This window comes from Dermacentor albipictus, chromosome 8 (assembly GCF_038994185.2).
Source record: "Dermacentor albipictus isolate Rhodes 1998 colony chromosome 8, USDA_Dalb.pri_finalv2, whole genome shotgun sequence".
Lineage (NCBI taxonomy): Eukaryota > Metazoa > Arthropoda > Arachnida > Ixodida > Ixodidae > Dermacentor > Dermacentor albipictus.
In genome coordinates, this window is record NC_091828.1 from 76,340,001 (window position 1) to 76,362,469 (window position 22,469).

At 45.6% G+C, this 22,469-nt stretch overlaps 1 protein-coding gene across 3 annotated transcripts in view; it reads right to left on the reverse strand.

Annotated features, from left to right (window-relative positions):
• The window catches only part of LOC135895871 (uncharacterized), a 53,999-nt gene that overhangs the window by 10,065 nt on the left and 21,465 nt on the right, over positions 1–22,469 (reverse strand). For 2 of the 3 annotated variants that reach the window (XM_065424089.1, XM_065424082.1), the window contains exons 7-10: positions 14,963–15,125; positions 6,378–6,496; positions 3,238–3,409; positions 2,731–2,907 (exon numbers count right to left, since the gene is read on the reverse strand). In XM_065424089.1, coding sequence (XP_065280161.1) covers positions 2,731–2,907; positions 3,238–3,409; positions 6,378–6,496; positions 14,963–15,125 — 631 coding nt within the window. The remainder of the gene's footprint in view (positions 1–2,730; positions 2,908–3,237; positions 3,410–6,377; positions 6,497–14,962; positions 15,126–22,469) is intronic. The other variant, XM_065424096.1, reaches the window with a different exon arrangement.

Genomic DNA, 22,469 nt, shown 5'->3' on the forward strand with positions numbered 1-22,469 from the left:
GCCATCTTGTGATCTCGCAAGTGCCCGTCATCCAGGTCGCGTTATCTAACAATCGACGCCCAGCATTAGACCAAGCGAGTGTTCGAAAGACATGATTCAAGGTTATTTGGTTTTGCACAGCGGCAGCAACTACTGTGGGGGGCGGGTTCAGTTGGTCCGCATTTAGCCGCCGAGGGTGCAGAGAAAATCAAATGTACTTTTATTCACTCGCTTCATGTTCATGCATGTTTGAAAGGGTTGACAAAAAATTGGCCGACGATTGCGCGTCTTGGTGATGTGATCTTTGAGCGCAGCTGCTGGCTTATTTCGACAACGGGCAACCGCATAGACAACATGCAGTGCCGAATGGAGGCGGTTCTGTGTTTCGGATTGGGCAGCACACACCACGAACTGTCGCGATCGAGCCGGTGCCCCGGCGACGCGCCATCGCGCGATATTATATAGGGTCGCCGCCACAGACAGGGTGGGGAGGAGGGGGAGAGATGAGCACTTATTATTTAATCCTTCTTCTGAGCTAGCTTGAGGAAACAGGTGGACAAAAGTAGTGTTGGGTAGAGGTCACACACTCATTTACTCACACACAAGCCTCAATGTGGCCGCACAAGGTTGGGGTGGGAAGTAGAAATAAGGGGACGAAATGGTACCGCTGTTTTTCGAGCCACCTAAATGGCTCTGTGCCAGGTAAGGGAAGATATAGCGCAAGAGTGGAGGCGGGAGAAGGACAACCAGGTGGAACCACTGCAAGAGGTGACAAATGCCACTCAGGAACACGCCCCGCAAATGGGGAGGCGAGAGAGACACGGCTGAGAGCCGTACAGCCACGCCACACGGAGACGGGGAGCCGTGGATTACGCGCGAGGTGGCAAGGACAGTGTTGCCTGGTCGGACAAGGCGGGGTAGCCCAAAGCTAGTGAAATTGTGGCCCAACTGTAGCCAAGCACAAGAAAACGCGAGCCAAATTTGTAGCCAAGTAAAGCCATTGTTATTTACAGTTTTATTTGTATGACCATTTTCACATTCGACTACGGGAATCCCTTTTTGACCAAGCCGTCGCAATAGAATGCCCTTGACGCCGTGATGGTCGACCCTTCGACATCGCGCTTGCACACAGAACACTTTTTGGTTGGCGCTGGCAACTCAAGTTCCAACGAATCGCTGCAGAGGGCGAATCCATCGAAATGAATCTTGAATTTAGGAACGAACAAAAAAAAAACTTGGATGATGTTTATACAGACTGACAACCGGTGCGAATGTGTTGTTAAACGTTGATGCAAATTAAATGACCATGATTTATAGTCATAGAATACGGGACGCTGTTCGCGATTGAAGCAGGGATTATAATTGTAAATTAGCAAACAATGTCTCAAAAGCAAGTAAGTGGCGAGGCCTCTCGGGTAAATTTTTGTACTTTGGATTTAATCGATAAGATTACTGTGCGTAAGACGGCTGTTAATAAGTACAACATGTTAATTTCTTAAAATTGCAGCTGTTTCATTTGAGGTGAACAAAACAACTAAACTTCATTTCGATAGCTATGCCCGTTGCCGAGCGAGATCGGAGGAGCACAGGGTTTCCCGATGACGAAAAGGAGGAGGCTGAAGTTGGCAGTTTCGTCAGTGGCAGCCTCGTTGCAAATTCCCAAATATAAGTCATAAGTGTATGCTGTCAGTTATTACTCCCTTTTAGGTCGAAGGACGAAGCAATGACCGCAATAGCAGTCACACGAAGGCACGTGCTGCGGCGCGTCATAAAGAGCACAATGGGAACTACTGTTCGCCATAGTAATATCCGACGCGAAGGCGAGGGCGTCTGCGGTGAAACTGCGTCCTTAGAGATCTGGCGGCTTACGGCCCTCGCAGCCATAGAGAAGTTCAACGCTGAAACAGCCGCATTACCATGGATGAGCCTCGGAAAAAATTCATGAGCTATTCCACTCTGTGATGGTGACCGACATCGAGGTGACCAAGTATATTGAGCAAAGGTACGAAAGTATTTATGGTCCTAATCTGTGGCCATCGTGGCGATATTGGTACGCGCCCACATTCGTGCGCCACCTCCATTAATAAATACCCCCTCAAGCAATGACTCACATTTCCGTAAACGCGGCCTTCCCATTACGACGATAAAAGTGAAATTCTACACTGGAATGACGAGCGCCAACGAAGCCAGCTGTGGAAGACGACCACGACGAACGTGAGAGAAGTGGCACTAACGCGTTTGCGTGGTTGGTGTCGATCATTTTTGAACAGACCTTTTGAAGAAAGTTCTAGAAAACACTTGTTTTTCAAACAATTCTTGCAGTTGTGCCTGAGACCTCTTTGAGTGCCACGTGTGACAAGGGTACTTCAAGAGCGCGTTATGGGTTCCCAAACGCGCAGGGGTATGTGTGAATGATTGTGGACCCTTTTTGCGCTATCACCAGGATCGGCCTACATGATGATTTATGTATGTCAACATCTCGGACACACTTTTTCCAGATCCTAAGCGTAGAGAGCTTCGCTGTAGAAGTACAGAGATTCCGTTCCTCGTAGACCCAACTAAATTATACTGTAAGTGACTTCCAAGTGCCACGATGTTTAGTACGTTTATAGCTGTCCGAGCTGTGGGCCATATTCATACAATCTTACTCAGTAATAAAACAAATGAAACCGAAATATCCTCATTGTGGCTAATGTATGTCAACAGCTTCAGAATGGGAAAGTATAATTTGAGGGTAGGGGCGACACTTACAGAGTCCGGTGGTGCATCCGTGGTTTCCTCGAGTTTCGCGCACTTCTTGAAAATCTCCCTGTTTTCTTCTATGGGCGCATTTGACGTAAACCAGCGGCCTTTTAACGTCACCGACACCGATACTGGAACCTTCAGGGATGCAGTTAGAAGTTCTTGCAGGAACGTCGACGAGTCCTCCTTTAGGGTCATGGAAAGAGAGACACGAAGAGTATGCATTTCGCATGCATTTCGCATGCCATTACATTTCCAGTGAATTTACCGGGAACTTTGACCGTACGTGTCCTGATTTCGAATTTTTGCGCAGAATTTCTTTATTCTCAAATTACTGCATTTTTATTACCCATATGTATTCCTTCGTGTAGCTAGAAACGATGCCCCGCCGTCCGGTGCTGTGTTCAGCAAATGCATCGATGGTTGAACCACTATGATCTAGCCGTTGCTGTTGACACGGGTAACGAATTCACAAAGTATAGAAAACAACAAATAAATTAGGGATTTCGTACTTACCAAAGTGCCGTAGTAGGTCTGGTTGTAGTGGCTGCTGTAATTATGTATAGTGGGTGGCACAATATAACAGTTCGTCAAATCAAAGCTTGCTTTATCATTGTAAGGTGGCAAGGCGTAGTTGTCGAACGATGTGTGGCTGATGATAATAAAATTAGTCAAAGACGGGGGCATTCTGTAACATATCAGTGAGAATTTTGGACTTTAGTAGACCGAACGGCTTTAAGCAACACTCACAATAAGTGACTAGTCCATGTGATAAGTTAGGTGAAGGTATTGTGAGAATAGTGTAACTGTCATCACTAAACAAAAAGAACTGGGACTCCTTGCCTTTAGCATAGTCAAGCATTAAGCTCAACGATTATTTGCATTTTTTATTGATACTATTAATAACTGTATGCTACTCTGTCTAATACAATTTGTTACATTTTTGCATGCACTCCTATGTTTTGCGTTTGGCCTTGAGGATGAAATGAATAAAATAATAAATGCAGTGACAACACTTCTAAATATTACGTTCACATATTCGTAGGTAGATCAGAATATGTACAATCTCAAGAATGAAACAGCAGTTCACTGGTGGGGTTGTTCGGGTTACTAAAATATTGCTGGCAGGAGCCTTAACATTGCCTATGCTACCTGTTATTTTCCTGCGTCATGTGAAGGCTGAAATTGTTGAAACACTGAAAAAAGTGTGGCAGGCGTTTGAGACATAAAACTTTTTGCTATAATACCTATTCCTGCCAAACATTTTTGGTTTCAGTGTCTAGGAGGTGTCTGGGCAAAAAAGCCAAGACGACGTGGTATTTATTTCACCATTCGTGCTTCCGCTGCGCATGCAGCGTGGCAGCGCAGTCAGAGGAAACAGGCGCATTATGCTCGTATAAATTTATATTTATTTCTTGTATGAGCAGCATCACCGTACGTAGGCTTAAGGTTACAAATTTGGCAAACCTTACTCTCTTTCATGGGCAATGCATATGTCGAACATCTGGGTCCTGGACGTCTAGGCCGAATGTAGTTTCATATTAGAAATCTGCAAAGTGACCTCCATCCTTCACAATTGCCAAGTGTCTTATTCTAAATTAATTGCACTTGACGGTACGAAGTAGGGAATATACTTATAAGGTTGTCTTGAGGGCGCCTGCCGGTAATAGTCCTAAAGGCAAGCGGGCTTATGTGAACGGGTTCCATGCTAAACGACGTGGTAAACTTTTCATTGTAAAGATATATAACCACAAATAACACTGTCATAAGCAAACAGCCCTGTGCCTGAACAAGCGCGGTTAGAGAGGTCACTGAAGTAAATTAGAAAGAGTGAGAGCCCTAATATCGAACCTCGTGGCACACCAGACGTCGCTAAATGCAAGGAAGAGTCATATAGCTCGTATTCATTGGTTGATGCATACTTCGTTGAACAAAGCAAAATTTAAATTTTAGATTTATTTTGCCAATGCTTGAGATAGTTATTTAAGAAGGTGAACACACGAACACACAAAGGTATTCGAGTATCAAGTGTTCGACGCTGTAGCTTAGCATAGAAAACGATATCGTGGTTCTGTAAACTTCACATGATAAAATGTCTAAAGCGTATTTCATTGATTTAGACACAGCTCTTAAGTGTACCTGCAATTTTTGAACAACGCTTTTGCTATGGTCTGGTAAAGACTTTACGTTTCAAGCGTAACCTGTAGGTAGATGTACCAGATTTGTCCGCTCTAGGTGCTCTAGAAACGCAATTGACAGAACTGTAGTATACCTTATGCGGACATCTTTGAATACATCGAGCTCAGACTTTTTAAATTCTGATGCACGTTTTTCTGAAAATCTTCTAAAAATACCTTACCCTTAATAACATTCTCCTTCCAGACTTGATAGAATGTAATTTTCTCTACAAACTAAACAAATCTGAAAAAACAACCAACGAAATTTACCGAAATCACGCATCTACAGAGGAATTTTTTACCGAGGCAGACATCTGTAAAAAAATTATTTAACGAATTAAATTATTCACAATAATAGGCCTAATACTTACAAAGGATACAGAACACATTTATAATGAAAACAATGAGGTAATTGTTAACAAAGTAAATTTGAAGTTTCTTGAAATTGTGAAAGAGCTACGTAAACCGAAATACCTCGTATCAATTTATTCGCTCAATTTACCTGGAAACGCATGCGGCCCGACGAAGCACGGCTCTCTGCCTAACATGTTATTTATTTGTAGCGCGAACTAACAGACACACAATGACTAGAAGAAGGCAGGACGAACGCTAAGAAGAATATGTTGACGTATACCAACTCGCCACACTTTCTATCCTTTTGCATATTCTCGCTACCTAAACCGTGCGTTCCCGGCCACGGCGGCCGCATTTCGATGGGGGCGAAATGCGAAAACACCCGTGTGCTTAGATTGAGGTGCACGTTAAAGAACCCCAGGTGGTCAAAATTTCCGGAGTCCCCCACTACGGCGTGCCTCATAATCAGAAAGTGGTTTTGGCACGTAAAACCCTAAATATTATTATTAAACCGTGCGTGACACAATAGCATAGCATATAATGAAGCTAGAGTTTCATTCACCTCTTCCCACAAGCTCCTGCTGATTGGTGGCTGTGCGCAACTTCTTAGCGGAAGCACAGACACTTCAGCGACAGCGGTGAGACATACGACTTTATTGTGCAATATACCGAAGCCTTTTATAGACCCACCGCGTCAAAGTCGATTTTGACTGCTAACCTCGCTTTGTGCCGATACGCGCTTAATTATGCAAACTGAATGAAGAACTTGAAGCCAGCTGTCTTGGCCTACATGAGCATTTTAAAATGTAGAAATGCGAAAGTAGACTTTTATGACAATTATTTTAAAGCTTCCGTGGGGAACATGGGCAGTGACGTCTATAATTAAAATGTAAAGCTAGTATGCAACCGTTAATTGTTTTTTTTGCTTATGACGCTAGCCTCAGTAGATAATTCACATTTGTGACGTAAATTGACCAAATATTGTGGGTTTTTATTTAAAAAACTAATGGACGTAAAGAAACGCACCCTGTATTATACTCGGCAAAACGGAGTTGCACCCGAGCTTAAGCTTCTTCTTAACATGGGACTTAGTAAGAATGAGCGCCTGATGCCTCCTGTTCTCACCTGTTGTAGTCTTCAAGCACTTTCTCAACCATACTTGGTATGTCCGTACTTGTGACACCCAGCACCAACCCGAAATCGTCTTGCACTCCACTAAGGCTCTCCAAGTGCCTTCTTAAGGACTATGAAAATAGAAAAGAAACAAGAGCGAACGAAGTAAACCGAAGTAGTAAAAGCAAGCTTACGCTTCACATACAAGACGCCTTTCAAAAGCAATGAAAGCTGGACGAGTCAGTATTAATTCATGACCGCGATGAAAAAACAGCTGATACGAACGCAATGATTGAAGATGCGCTTCCCATAATTCGGCTGCCAGTAGTTGTCGTTACGAAAGTAATTTTTGCCGCCAAAAGCACCGCAGAGGTCATCCTTAACCTCGCCTCACCTGATAACACAAAATTTACACAAGAATCATTTGAGAATCACAGTAGTTTTCATTGACAACCACTGTTGCTGCAAGCTACGGCTGGATGCCATGACGGTCTGCCCTTCCCACTGCGATGAGGAAAGTGGTGCGATGGCAACATTGCATTGCGTTCGAGGCTATGTTCCTCATAGCCTCTTATGGTTCAACTTCTGTGAATTATATGGGGCATTTCAAATGTGGGATGAACATGTCAGTTCACATGAGTAATATTGTATGCAAAATATATGCCAATAATCAGCTTCTGATGCGTTCCATATAAACGCCGCTGTATTGGTAAGTAAATATTCAAGTTCACTGCAGGCACGGGTATGCAAGCATTTAAAACTGCTTCTTATCCCCGTATTTTTACTTGAAGACATGTCGGGTGCACTAACGGATTCATTGCGTAATTTTCACATGTGGGTATAAGCAAGAAGTTATATAATAAACGGAAGCGATCATAGCAGATAATTTTTGACAATATTTGCAATCTGTTTTGAAAGAGCCGGTCAACTGCCGTTTTCTGATATCGGGGGCAATCTTTTGATGACACGTGAGGTTGTCATGACCGGCTTACTTAAAAACTGAATTGTGTGAAGCTGGACGTTATTGGGAATTCACATATGTGGTATTGCACTCATGAGATACCTGAATAATTATTTCATGCTTTTAACCAGCATTTAGCGAAGTCTCTGCTGACGGACATAAAGGTAGAGTTGGCCCTCAATATATTTATGGCTGCCAGGTATTTGTTAATAACTACAGGTCTGTGTTGATTACTAGTTCTTGTTGCAAATTACAAGAATACGTTGTTGCCTATGAAATAATTTTGTGTTATAGGACGGCATTGCCATGTCACCAACAATGTTTTCATGAAGGCCTTGTCACCAATTTCGCAGCCTGTTACTAATGTGAAGGATTGATCGCGTAGGTTGGATGTGTCGGAACACATTGATAATCTTTGTTTGGGACTTTTATGCGGCGTTTGATAAAGTCCCTCATCGAAACTACTGCACAAACTACCACGTACATGGTAACGCAGGTTCATCATTGGATGCATGAGTGTCTATCACACTAACAGAAAACATAGTTGATGTCATGAAGAACAGTGTGTGAATTGTGGTTTTTGTCAATGTTGGTGTTCAAAGGAAAGTATGCTGGGTCAGTTATTATTTATTTATTTATTTATTCATTCAAATGCGATAAGGGCCCAGCAGGCATTACATAGGGGGGGGGGGAACAACAGTAAGTACAAAGCAACGCAGTATTATGATGTGTACAGAAGTCGCTGACCTTTAACGGCATGTTGAATAGAAAAATAACATATAAAGACACATAGCAACAATCATCAACAAACATTCAAGTGTTACTGAGTGTAGCGTTATACATACACACACATGTATAAAGTGGGTAGAGAGGGAAGGATGAAGGTTACAGCTCAAGGTGACGTTTCAGGCTGGTTACGAACGCTTCGTAACCAATGACAGATGCAATGGTGCCAGGCAGAAGATTCCATTGACGGATGGCTAGGACGAGCGGCGAATGAAAGGAGAGGTTAGTGCCAGCAAAGATGGGTTCGACTTTGAGTTTGTGGTCAATGCGTGGGAATATGGGATGCGCAGGCGTGAGACGGGATATAGCAAAGGAAGAGTGGCTGTGATATAACTTGCGGAAAAAAGACAGTATGGAAAGCATTCTACGGGCGCTATAACGTAAAACTATTCCAAACTTTTCTATTCCAATTCTGCTATCAGCCCTCCGCGATTGGTCAAAAACTTTTTTTGACTACCCCCCATTTCACCTGTCTGTGACGCGACGTTACAAAAACCGCAATACCTCCCCATCTGATATGATGTGTGCACACCGATTATGCATGATTTGAAAGAAAAAAAACAGTTATTTCTGATTCGACCCCTTTTCGCCATTAGCCCTCGGCTATTGGTAAAAAGTTTTCGGGCTGCACCCACTTCACCTGCCTGTCACGCGATGTCACAAAACCGCACGGACTCACGCGTCAAAGTGACGTGTACGCGATAAAGATGCATTAATATGCCGAACAAAACTGAATTTTTTTCGGAATAGCCGCAGGCTGCCCCGTTCCGAAAGGAATAAAAGATAGCTGCCGCCGATCGCTGAGACGCTGGCTGCTCGCACCTGCCGGAGAGCATGGGTGTATTTGCGTATAATAAAACTTCTTGCGTGACCGTGTCACGTTTTTAAGCACTCTCGACACGTTTACTACCTCATTCTGCCAACTCTTCTTTGCTGAGGGTCAATTTTAGCGTCAATCTTAAGCTTCCGTTCCATGCCGCCGCGATTTTCGACCAGCCACCAAAAGCTAAGTAAGGGAAAGCCGACCAATCGCAGACGCCGGCACCACCCTCTTTATCCGGTTATCGGTTTTCAGTGCACTGACTCTGCCCTAGTGAATCCCTCTCCACTTGAGCGTTCTCCTCACCTCTTGTCAGCCAATTAGATACAACAAGCCACTCAGTGTAGGCAATGTTATTCGTTTTTCAAGCAAACAAAAGGGACCTCCTATGAACGAGGAGAGCGTTAGATTGGTCGGTTCAGACAACCCTATGGGTGAACGCGCGATGCTTGCGTCGGTGGTTACGCAAATTTGACGTCAGGAAATTGGAATAGAAACATATTGGAATAGTTTTACGTTATAGGGCCCTACGTCTTTCAAGAAGAGGTAACTTAAGAGCTTTCTTTATTTCAGTCACACTAGCCGTACGCGTGTAGTTCTTCGATATGAATCGCACGGCTTAATTTTGAAGAGACTCCAATTTTGTTAAGTGTGCTTGGTATGGGTTGCAAATCAAAGAGGCGTAATCCAACTGCGAGCGCACTAATGTGGTGTATGCCAAATACTTAGTGTCTGCATTCACGGAACGCAGATTGCATCTGAGAAATCCCAGTGTTTTAGAAGCCTTGTTAATGACCGTATCTATGTGAATGTTCCATGAAAGGTCGGATGCTAAATGTATCCCTAAATATTTTATGACAGGCACCGATTCTATGGTCATGCCGTTTAGTATGTAATGGCAAGGTTCGGGGTCAGTTTTTGTGGTAAATGTCACGACTTTTGTTTTCGAGGTATTAATTTCCATTTGCCATTGCGTGCACAAATTGTTAATCTTGACTAAGTCCGATCGTAACTGAAGTGAATCAGAAGGTTCAATTATTTGCCTGTATATCACGCAATCATCTGCAAACAATCTGACCGTAGAACTCAGGTTATTGTTTATGTCATTAATATAAACTAAGAATAAGATAGGTCCGAGTACAGACCCTTGTGGTACTCCAGATTTAACGTGGGAGAGGGTTGATGAATGACCAATAACAAAGACTGATTGCTAGCGATTGGCCAAAAAATTGTTAATCCGAAAAATTCCCTTCGAATTAATGTTCAGATTGTCAAGTTTTTTTATTAGCCGTTCGTGTGGAACTTTGTCGAACGCTTTGGCGAAATCTACAAATATGGCGTTATATTAGAGTGAGCATGAGCAGCGCGATGAAGGTCAGTAAATAATTTGAACAGTTGTGCTTCGCAAGATCGACCGTGAAGGAAGCCGTGCTGATTCGCAAAAAAGAAGTTATGCTTCACCAGGTAGCTCATGATGGCCGATGAGATTATGTGTTCTAGTAATCTGCAGCTGATGTTGGTTAGCGAAATTTGTCGGTAATTTGACGGGGATGACACGCGCAATTTTCCAGTCGTTTGGGACACAGCCCGCATCTATACATTGCTGAAAAATTTCTGCTAAGATTGGGCATATTACAGGCTTTGCTATTTTTAGCAATTTAGGACATATTCAATCGGGGCCGGGTGCCGAGTCAATAGGGAGACGGTCTATAGCAGAATATACGCCTTCTGGCGTGACAGTTATGTCAGGCATAGTTGAGCGCAGCGTTGGGAACTGTAGGTCAGTAGGTAAGGGGCCCTCATGAGTGAATACTGAGCAGAAAAATTGGTTAAATTCCTCTGCTACTTCAAGGGAAGTAAGAAGATTACCTTCTTTATTTATGGATACACATTTATTTATGGATTTCACATATATATGAACGACTTCGTCGAAGTTCCACGCACTCAAATGAGGAATTAGAATATTCGGGGAGAACTTGTGTGGTGTCTGAAGAAATCGCGTATGCATATTCTCAAAGTATGCTACGGGTTGATACGTATAAATTTTGCTGCAGAAAGGATTTTTTACAGGTGAAGCTTTTAGTAGACACTTTGCTATGGTGCCAAGGAGGGGGCGATTACAAGAAAATCGTCCTGTCACACAATCCCTCGCATTTCCCTACAACCTTCATGATTGTCCAGTTGAACAAGTGGACCAATTTAGATACTTATTTGTCACATTTGCCGGTATTTCAACTCGGACAAACACGTATCTCTGATATTAACATAAATCAGACTGGAAGCTGTGGTTCTTAAAAAGAAAAGTCAAACAATTGATCCTCGCAACACAAGAACTCTGCCTACATTGGCTTTGTTTATTCTAGGAGAAATTACGTGACAGCCGATCGAGACCCTTTTGTCAAAAAGATAGTGCACGCGTGGAGCAGCTGCAATTAAAAGCCATGACTGTCATATTGAGCAAGTATCCACGGGGAGATACTCATAGCCTTGCTGACGCAACGACGTGATGTTCCATTGTTCTAAACCTGAATGAAGTTGGTCCGTTTAATACTAAGCGCAAGCGTAACAGGCCAACTCATGAAATCGGCACTGTTTGAAGCGGCGAAGCAAGCGAATAAGGAAAGTGCGTGGGCCTCCGTGCTGGCTCCGATTTGTCTGCAAATTTCTTCTGCGCTGTTAGTTAGGTATATGGACAAAGAAAACACAGAAATTTGACATGTAAAATCATTATGTCACCTTCATATATGGTAAACTTATACTCTGCACCCAGTTTCACGCCCATATGCATGGAACTGCGCCGCTGAAATCGTTGCTTTTAATCAAAAACGAAAAAAAACAAATCGATGATGAACCTACCCCGCTCACTATTCAAGAATGCTTCGAGCACGCATTGGGATGTGGTTATGTGAGGCGCCATATTTCAGTTTGTTATGGGCGGTGCTACCACATATCACCACCCTTATCCGCACGCGGATGCCAACCCCACTTCTAGCGCCACTTATTTAAGCCACGCCTTCGCAGCCCCATGCAGGCCCTGGCACCGCCTCTGATCGCCGACGCTGTGACCAGACGTGCTTTATCTTGAAAGCCATCTGGTTTGGGGGTACAATCTATGTGGGCCGACGGCTCATAGCTTTCCGTACGCTGTGTGCTTATCGCTCAGTTTGCGTTGAAGCGATAGACAGCACGAAGGTCACTGCGCTCGCTGCTGCTGCCATGATTTCTTACGCCAGCGTTTTGACAGTGAGTATCCGTGGTGATCGACTATGAAGTGTTCTTGTGTGCGTGTGCGCTCTGAAACCATGCTAGGTAATTTAGACACTAAGAGAATGTTTACACCGGGGTGTTCTATTCTGTCGGCCTCGGAGCCCTTTCTTGAAGATGATCTGCGATGGGGACAGTGTAGGCGTCTAGGCGCACCAAGGGTCGATGATAGCGTCGTGTGTGCTATATCACCCATTGGCTTGTACATCACCCGCTTTCACAAATTACTACGTCACTTCTAATATTTCATGCCAAATTATCTGTAGCAAAATATTTATATGGAAACATTGAGTTATACAGATACACCAAGACGAGTGAAATAAATTGAAAGTTGCTTGACCGTACGCTAAAGAGGATGAAAGCGAAAGCCTGCGTACTCACGAAACATTCAATTTACATTCTTATTCGAATGCGTTGTTACTTCTTATTACTCGCTTTCTCCCAACCAAGGTCATGGGTTGTAGAGCCTAATTAGATGTATGATGATTAACTGTGCCTTTACTTGCCCTTATCAGGAAAGGTCGTGGGTTGGAGTCCCACATGCATCCGAGGGCTCGACTCCCACCGAAGGCCATGGCTTGCATTGCCTGAACTAATTTTGACTCTTTTTGACGTGGTGTAGGGCGTGGGAGCCAGCTGTAGAAGCCAATGACGAACGCGCAAGCTGCGGTACGAGCGCGACTATGCTACCACGTGACTTTTTGTATCTTTCGTGCCGTCGACGCGCTTTCGCTGAAGGACTTTGAAGGTCGATTGAACGATGAGACATATAAAGATTTCGACCTAATAAATACGATCGCTGATTACCACCCATGTTTCTACGAACTGATGCCTGTAAGTACAGTTATTTTTCCCAAAGACTGTGTGACACAGTGGAATTCCTCTCCGTGGAAGGTGTCCGCTTCCTACGACGTTGCAGAAGCGCTTGAAGATTACGTCTTTGTTTATAAGCGTTACAGTGAGTTGTACTGTTTTCTATTAGTGGTTCTTTGTTTGTACGCTCTTCATGGCATTGCAGAACTTCCAACCTATTATTTGATGTTTTATTGTGCATTGTTCTGTTTTCACATTGTGATTCATGTTGCGCTTTACTTTTCTGGACCTTGCTGGAAAACACTCGAATGGTTTGCGACGTTTTATATTGTATTCTACTCTATTTGAAATGTTCTCGTGCGTTTCGTTTTCTTGCCCTCTTCTTTAACCTTAAGTAATGGTTCACAGTATATATAAACAAAAAGTAATCAAATGAATCACTCGAAACAAGAGGCATTTTAGCACCGATGTCAAATTTTTCCCTGCGATATCCCTTTTTAATATTTCCTCTGCCATTACTCAAACCGCCGATACAGGCAATAAGTAATCTGAGTAGCGCGCGCGTTGCTGTCGCATTAAGTTCACCTTCAGGCAATTATTACAGTTTGCGACACATTGAGTTTTCAATACTTCTACATCAATGATTATGCCAGGGGATGTGCCTACATGAGTTATTATAGGGAGTTTACTAGTTTACTTTAGCTGGTATTCAATCCCCTTTCAGGAAAATATAGATGATCTACTATAGCTCACATTCAATCCCCTTCCAGTAAATTTTTACCATTTGCTACACTTTGCGTGTTGAATACTTCTGCTCCAATTATTGTACCAGGGTATCTGGCTCCATGAGTTACCATAGATAGTTTACTAGAGCTCGCATTCATTTCCCTTCCAGGCAATTATTACCGTTTACTACATTCTGCATTTTCAATACTTCTACTGCAATTATTATACTAGAGGATCTGGCTAGATGAGTTCCTATAGATGTCTGCATTGCAGGTAGACAGCAGTTACCAGCCATTTTAGATGAGCGCCTATGGAGTTCAGGTGAAAGACCAAGGTGGTGGTTTCGACCACGGTCGCGGCGGCGTTATTCCGTTAAGGGCGGTGGGCGAAAACGCTCGTGTACCGTCCGATTTGGGAATTTTAAAGCAGCTCAGGTGGCGAAACTCGTTCCAGAGTTTCCAACTACGGCATGCCTCGCAGTCAGATCGCAATTCTCCTTCGTAAAACTGCAGAATGTTATATTTAAGAGCAGTCGATAAATTATTTGCCCCGAGCTTCTGAATTGAAATGCATGCAAAATGCAGAAGTACTCTTTAAAAAAAATAGAAAGTCAGTGAAACGAGTTGAGTGGAATTTGTTCAAATGAGGAGAGAATGCTCAGTTCTACTTTCTCTAGCAGGTTCTTCTTGTCTAATGGCAAGGAACATTTTAAGAAAATTCCTGAGATTCGCTAGTTTAAAACAAAATGACCTACTGAAGGATAAAACTTACAAATACGCAATTCTACACCAAAGTTGGAGGTTGCAGTTCGGTAAAGTACATCTGCTAGATAATGTAAAGCGTACAAATTGTTGTTTGACAGCCAACATGAAAAGTATTATTTTAGAGTGGAATGTAACACAACCATTTTTTTTTCTCCTTAGATGTTTTAATAGGCGTAGTTTCCACTATTGCGATACTGTTTCATGTTTCAGAATCCAAAAGTTACCTTCAAGCTTGTTTACTTTTGAATGTCACAACGAAAAAAGAAGCTTGCATTAATAAAATTAGTTCCCAACTGGTTCGATCTTTGTTTAAACTTTGGTCGGAGCAAACTTTCTCAAACTCGGTGCAGTGTTTTTCTACGAAAACAAGTTATCTCTCGGGAGGGATTTAGATAAGAGATCCTTTGGCAATGTTTCCACTCAAGTGTGAGCATTTCAAAGAAGGAAAAGTAACGACACTCACCAGCAATGGGTTCCATAGTCCCGATGCCTTGTCCGGGTCGCTAAATGCACGGATGTTGTTTTGAAGAGATGCATAGTGGGAACAGTTGTAAGCGCTCCACAGATCCTCAATAATTTGTTTCCTTTTAACACCATTGCTGAATATCAATAAGTTGTGACTGGCACTAAATGAGAAGTGGCAAAATTCAGATCAATAAATGTAGTGCGATACGTCAAAACTTCCAAACAAATCTGAAAGAGCGATTACTTATACAAAAATTTTATCATATAATAAATGAAATCAATAAATTTTAACCTGTGGTATATAGCACACTTTTAATCATTCCACTCGAAATAAACAGAAAATGAAATTTTCACCTAATCGTAGAAATTGCTGCTAAGAAAACCCATGCAGGTTCCTCGAAAGAAAAGCCTCGAATTTGAAGACCAATTCGTCCTAGTCCGGCAACCGAATCTGGGACCACCGCTTTGCCGGGGTAGCCGCTCTGCTATCTGAAGTATCCAGGCGGCAAGCAGATGGCAGGGTGGTCGAACTTATCAATTCGAAGCATGGATAAGCGTTTGGCGTAATAGTTTTGCGGATACCCGCAAGGTGTAAAGAAGTAATCAACAAAGGGAAATTGAGTAGTAATTGCTATGATTGCGTAGATGTTTAATTTTCCATTTATTAACTTCCACTAGATTGCTGGAAGAAGCGGGCATTGCTTGCAAAATAAACAGAAATACATAGTTTGCGAGATAACGCTCCTTCGTTCCTCACTGCCTCGCCATATTGCAACCGCGTCATGTGCTGTCGTCCGATCAGACAAATTTGACCACAACCATCTTCTTAAGAAATAACCGTCAAGGAGGCCCTCTACAATGCGATCCTACTTGCTGAAGCAACGTTCCGAGGCACTCATGCTACTCATGGCTATCGCGCCGAATGTTGCTGTCGAAGCAGTACTGCAGCATTTGCTTGATAGTGTTTGACTGCCAGTTGCTTTCTTTTTACAGAAGATCCCACCACCTGAGAGCCTATACTGCGTCTTGGGTCACGATCTGTTGGCGGCTTATTCGCGGAAAGCATTTGCGCCTCTTTCTCGAGGGGCAGCGCGATTTCCTACCCTTGCCGACAGGACGCTAACGTACGCTACTACAACTACCACGTCTTTCCACACTTCCCGTAAGACGTACGAACTCACCTGCACTTGAGAATTCACAACTGAAATCCGACGACACATCAGTGGGATGGATAAACTCATTGTGGCATCCTGTCCTAGGTAAATGTCAGCGTGACTGTCGATGGGCGCCCACCTGAGGATTTGGCAGCCACGGCTACGCAACCATGAGTGAACTACCGACACATTCACTTCAGCAGAACCTAATGGAATTCAAGAACGAACGCGTTCCCCGCTGCGCAAGTACCTTGGTTTGTGACACCTATACCGATTGCATCCACGATATCCCGCCTATATCTCAGCATCATTTGTTCGGCTCCTCTTTGACGCTTTGCACTGCTTGCGCCATAGTGTCCGGGCGACTGTGCGACTCGTAATATGTGATGCCTATGACCGCACACGACTACTGATATCTGTCGCTGGACACGTTGTTGATTTGCTGGACAGTGCCAGCAAGTCAAGGTCCAAAGACACACAATGACTGTCATCGGCATATTCACGCCTTCTGATTGCCACTTCAGCGAACGTACACCTCCACCCTGTTGACCCATTGCCTCCATCCAAGAACGGCTGGTTCTTGAACTGGTCATGGTTCGTTGTTCTTGAACCAGTAACGCTCGGATTCATTATCCGTTCACTCGTTGTCCCGAAGTTCTACCACTCAATGACACCATGTCAGAATCAATCGCCGCCGGACGCGGTACGGTGTCACGCAATCGCTTGCGAGTTCCCACGAATATTAGCACCGATTGCGGTCGATCGTAAGTTCCTCTCCGCGCTCATCCACACTTTGACCATAGAATAACATGGTAAATGACAGGAGTGGGCACTGGAGCTGTTTCACGGCCCAGATATGGTGATTCGCAGAGTCCACTAGGTAGCAGAGCACATCAAGTTGCCGCGGCTGCAGGCCATGGCTGGCAGCGCGACAGGCGACACGACCAACCATGGCCGAAGCCCCGTCAGACCACGTCGGCGAGCTCGAGGCGTCGTTATTCTCTCAAACGCTCCCGAGAATCGTTCTTGGATTCTTCTGCCAGCGTCTGACACTACTGCTTCATCGCCGTTTCATGGTAAAGCCACAGTAAGTTCTTTTGCATGTTAAAGACTTATTATCTTCGTATTTCTTTATGTGACTGTTAGCAGCATGGACGAGTGAAAGACATTACGGCCTGGGCAGCAATGAGAGGTGATACCAGCGATAACAGCGACGTGGCAGCATTTGAGCTATGACGCACGTTTCAAACGTGCGTCATAGAAATGCGGCCTATGAACACATGCCATTCGGTGCAGAGTGCTTTATGTTAATTTATTCAGCAAGGTTACACACAGTGGCTTGGTGCGGCATTTTTGCAAAAGAAATGCGCGTATAACAAAAACTGTACACGTGGAATATATGCAGTATGGCAATAATGCGCGCTCTCTCAACCTGTGTAACAGGCTTGATGCGCTCGAGCGTTGTTGGCTGTTTTGCATTGGGCTGAAGATACGTGTTTTCATGTTTGGATTGTGTATGGAGCCCTTACCATAGAAAGTTGTTTTCTTAGCATTTCTAAACGTGCCTTCTCGTCATTTCATGAAAAAAATATGCATTAGACGAAAGAATGTAGCATTTTTATGAAAAAGCTTTGACGGCTCCAGTATTGCTTACACGAAGAAACGTAGCATCCATACTCTGCAGCTCTGAAGCCTCCCGTTTTGCTTACCTTCTGCCTGCCATTCTACGTATTGCAGGAATCTCCACTATTCCTTCCTCAGAACACACTCTGCTGTCGAAGGACATAATGACACAATGATGTGGGGCTAACGCACCGCGGGACGGCGCGCACAAAGGTCGGCGCCATGCAATACGATGAAGCGCGTGAGCTGCACGTTCGTCTTCTGGCCCGCCAATTCTCTAAGACTCCGTCTTCAATCTACGTTACATTTTTCTGGTGGAGGTGCTGGGTACATGCTACCACTCCCAGATCGAACACCGCCTACAAGCCCAGTACGAAGTCCGGTCGAGCTCACTCCAGTTCGCGTACGGATAAGCAATCGACTTCAAGGACTTGCCGCCTGAGCACGGGCTTTGAATACACCGGTTCCATCTTCTTCCTCGACCGCGCCGACCGAGGTCGTCCTCAGCCAGCCGCGAAGCCCCACATCTTTCCATGGGGACACCTTCGAGGATGTAGAGGACTGGCTGGATCACTTTGTGCCTGTCGCGCAGTTCAACGGCTGGACTCCAGAGCGCAAGCTCCAACGCCTACTTTGCCCTCGAGGACTATGCGCGAACCTGGTTTGAGAACCGTGAGGCGGCCCTATCGACATGGGACGAATTCCGACGGCAGATAATCAGCACGTACGCCAGGCTCGATCGCAAGGAGCGAGCTGAGTGTGCAATTCAGGCGAGAGTGCAGCGGCCGAACGAAAGCGTGGCAATGTTTGCGGAAGATATGTGCCGACTTTTCCGACGCGCGGATACATCCATGCCGGAAGAAAATAAGCTCAGGAATTTGATGCGCGGCATCAAGCAGGAGTTATTCGGTGGCCTAATACGGAGCCCCCCAAAGACCATTGCAGAGTTTCTCGCGGACGCCATATCAATGGAAAATGCACTGCAGCAGCGAACAAGGCAGTACAACCGTGACGTGTCGAGCCTGTCGCGTGACGCTTTTGATGTGCCCTTGGATAATACCGACTCCTTGCGGGAGCTCATTAGGCTTGTCATGCGCGAAGGGCTTCAAAAGCTTCAGGTGGCTCCGGTATCGGTACCACGACTCGCTCTGGCTGAGGTCGTCCGGGAGGAAACCAGGCAGGCAGTCCAAATCCCGGAGCGACGCGAGACACCGCAGCAGGAGGTACGGCAACCACAGCCTCGCATGTCGTATGCGGAAGCTGCGTGAAGTTCGTTGTCCCCGGCTTTTTACGATGTGCTCGACGTCCCGGACTTTCATTGTGTCCGCGCCGTTGAACAAGGAACTGGCTACTTCAGGCCTCACCGCACGCCATTCATGGCTGAAACACGACCACCCCGCAAGAGCGACGCATGGCGCACTGCAGACCGGAGGCCCTTGTGTCGAAGACGATCACGTCTACAGGGCGTGTCCTTACCGACGTGCTGGCCTCCGCGGGTTTTCACTGAATGCGCCGTGCCCGCGCAATGATGAACGCCCCCTGGAGATTGATGCCTGCCTCGCGGATACCAGGACCTCGTTCGCCCCACGATTTTGTGTCCCCCGGTCACCGTCACCCGCCCGAAACAGGTCTTCCAGCCCTGTCTTCACGCCGAATGCAACAAGGCGTCGCTCACCCAGCCCTGCCTCCCGGGAAAGCTGAGTCCAGTGACCTGGGGAGGTGAGGTCACTGACGTTGCGAACGAAGATCCTAAAGTACGGGAACCACGATGACGGCCGCGATATGATGTAATTCAGACGCAGACAAAACAGTGTAGTTCGATGTCAGTATCTTGTGACGTACCGGTTACCACAGATGACCACGAAGTCACAGCATTAATCGACAAGGGTGCCGACACGTCTGTTGTGAGCCAGAATCTCGCGCGTATACTGAATAAAGTTTCAACGTAATGGACCGGAACTCAGATTCGTACCACAGGAGGGCATCTCATAACTCCAATGGGCTGGTGCACGGCGCGAGTCCACATTCGGGGCTTCACGTACATAGAGGACTTCGTCATTCTTCCTGAATGTTCAAAGGGCCTTACATACGGCATGAATTTCCTTCAGGCGAACGCCGCCAACATCAACTTGCAAGAGTCTAGAGTCAGCTTCGATACTACGCAAGCCATAGCAAACAGCAATGACAACGACTGTGACATCGCGCTTCGCGTAGCTGACGATCACGTCACGTTGCCACCCAAGAGCAGCGTGCTTACCTTTGCCCGATGCGACATGGAGGACTACGCCGAAGGAATTGCTGAGGCAAACATCCCCCTGCTTCTTGAGCGCCACATCTGCATAGCCAGAGGGCTGCTTCAAGTGCGCAACAAATGTTCGGTCGTCTTAATAACAAATTTTAGCAAGGAATATTGGCATGTACCGCAGGAACGACAATCGCATTTCTTTGCGAAAACATTGACGTTACTGACATTGTCACATTAGAAATCGCATCGTCTCAGCAGTCTGTGTTACCCAGCCTAAAAGAGCGGATTCACGTCAACGCTGCTGTGCCAGCCCATCAGAAAGACCATCTACTGAGCCTCGGGAATGAATTTGCAGAGTGTTTTTCAACGTCGTCCAAAGTACGGGGCACGTCCATCACAAAGCACCGCATTATAACGGACGAGTCCGCACGTCCTGTTCGTCAGCATCGTTACGGAGTGTCACCTGTGGAAAGGGAAGCCATCAAGCATCAGGTGAAATAGATGCTCCAAGATGACGTGATCCAGCCATCCACAAGGCCGTGGGCCTCCCTTGTAGTGTTAGTCAGAAAGAAAGAGAACACACTGCGCTTCTGTGTAGATTATAGAAAGTTGAACCGTGTCACCAAGCGCGATGTTTATCCATTGCCACGCATCGACGATGCATTAGATCGTCTACAACATGCCACGTTTTTTTCTCCGTTGGATCTGAAGTCAGAGTATTGGCCAATCGATGTTGATGAACAGGACCCTGAAAAAACAGCGTTTTGTGAAACCTGACGGGCTTTATGAGTTCAATGTTCTCCCCTTCGGTCTCTGTTCCGCACCTGCCACCTTTTAGCAGATGATGGATACCGTGCCTGCTGAACTCAAATGGCAAAACTGCCTCGTATACTTGGACGACGTCGTCGTGTTCTCTCGAGCACGTTTGACGAACATCGCGCACGACTCGAGAGTGTCCTCGCGGCGATCTGTACTGCCGGCCTCACGATCAAGCCAGAATAATGCTACTTCGGGTTCCAAGAGCTCAAATTTCTTGGCCATGTCGTCGGTCCTAAAGGCGTCCGACCAGACCCCGACAAGTTAGCTGCCGTAGCCGACTGTTAGCCACCCTCAGACAAGAAGGCTGTCCAACGCTTCCTTGGTTTGTGCGCATATTATAGGCGCTTCGTCGAGGGATTCTCGAGAATTAGTGAACGTCTGACATGGCTCACACGCGATGATGTGCCTTTCATTTGGGCGGACGAGCTGCAGCAGTCGTTCAATGAATTGGGCAAGCACTTGCAAGCGGCCCCAATACTTGCTCATTTCGACGAAAACGCTGACACTGAAATTCATAATGACGCCAGCAATACGGGTCTAGGTGCAATTCTTGTGCAGTGGCAAGCTGGTGTGGAACACCCCATTTCCACACCCGCCATGGTTGCTCAGTGGCTATGGTGTTGGGCTGCTGAGCACGAGGTCGGGGGATCGAATCCCGGCCACGGCGGCCGCATTTCGATGGGGGCGAAATGCGAAAACACTCGTGTACTTAGATTTAGGTGCACGTTAAAGAACCCCAGGTGGTCAAAATTTCCGGAGTCCCCCACTACGGCGTGCCTGATAATCAGAAAGTGGTTTCGGCACGTAAAACCCCAAATATTATTATTATTACCCCATTTCTTATGCAAGCCGCAGTCCCACCAAGGCTGAGAAAAACTGCTCAACCACTGAAAAAGTATGCTTAGCGGTTGTGTTGGCAATTAGTATATTCAACCCTACTTGCACGGTAGACCCTTTAAGGCTGTCGCCGATCACCACGCCCTGTGCTGGCTTGCCAACCTCAAGGATTGTTCAGGCAGACTAGCCCGTTGGAGCCTGAGGTTACAAGGAGTACGACATTACAGTTGTCTGCCGATCTGGAAGGAAGCACAGCGACGCTGACTGTTTGTCACGCGCACCACTCCCTACAACGTCCTCGGATCCTGACCATGACTTGCCATTGGTCGGCGTTATCAATACCATAAAGATGACTGAGCACCAGTGGGCTGACCCTGAGCTGCTGCTGCCGCTGATCGCGCACCTGCAAGGAAATAGTGTCTTACCCCGCTCACCCGCTGAGGTTGCGCAGTGGCTATGGTGTCTGGCTGCTGGGCACGAGGTCGCGGGATCGAATCCCGGCCACGGCGGTCGCATTTCGATGGGGACGAAATGCGAATACACCCGTGTACTTAGATTTAGGTGCACGTTAAAGAACCCCAGGTGGTCAAAATTTCCGGAGTCCTCCACTACGGCGTGCCTCATAATCAGAAAGTGGTTTTGGCACGTGGAACCCCAAATATTATTTTTGTAGCCATTTTAATTTGGCACGCAACCATTGGCACAGTTTGCTAGCTTAATTCACCCTCCTTCATAGAAGTACAAGGAAATGCATCATATATATTCCTTCCTAAACAATCCTAGTTTGAGTAAATTATTTGCTGGCTTGCCAGTGAAGATAATTTTTT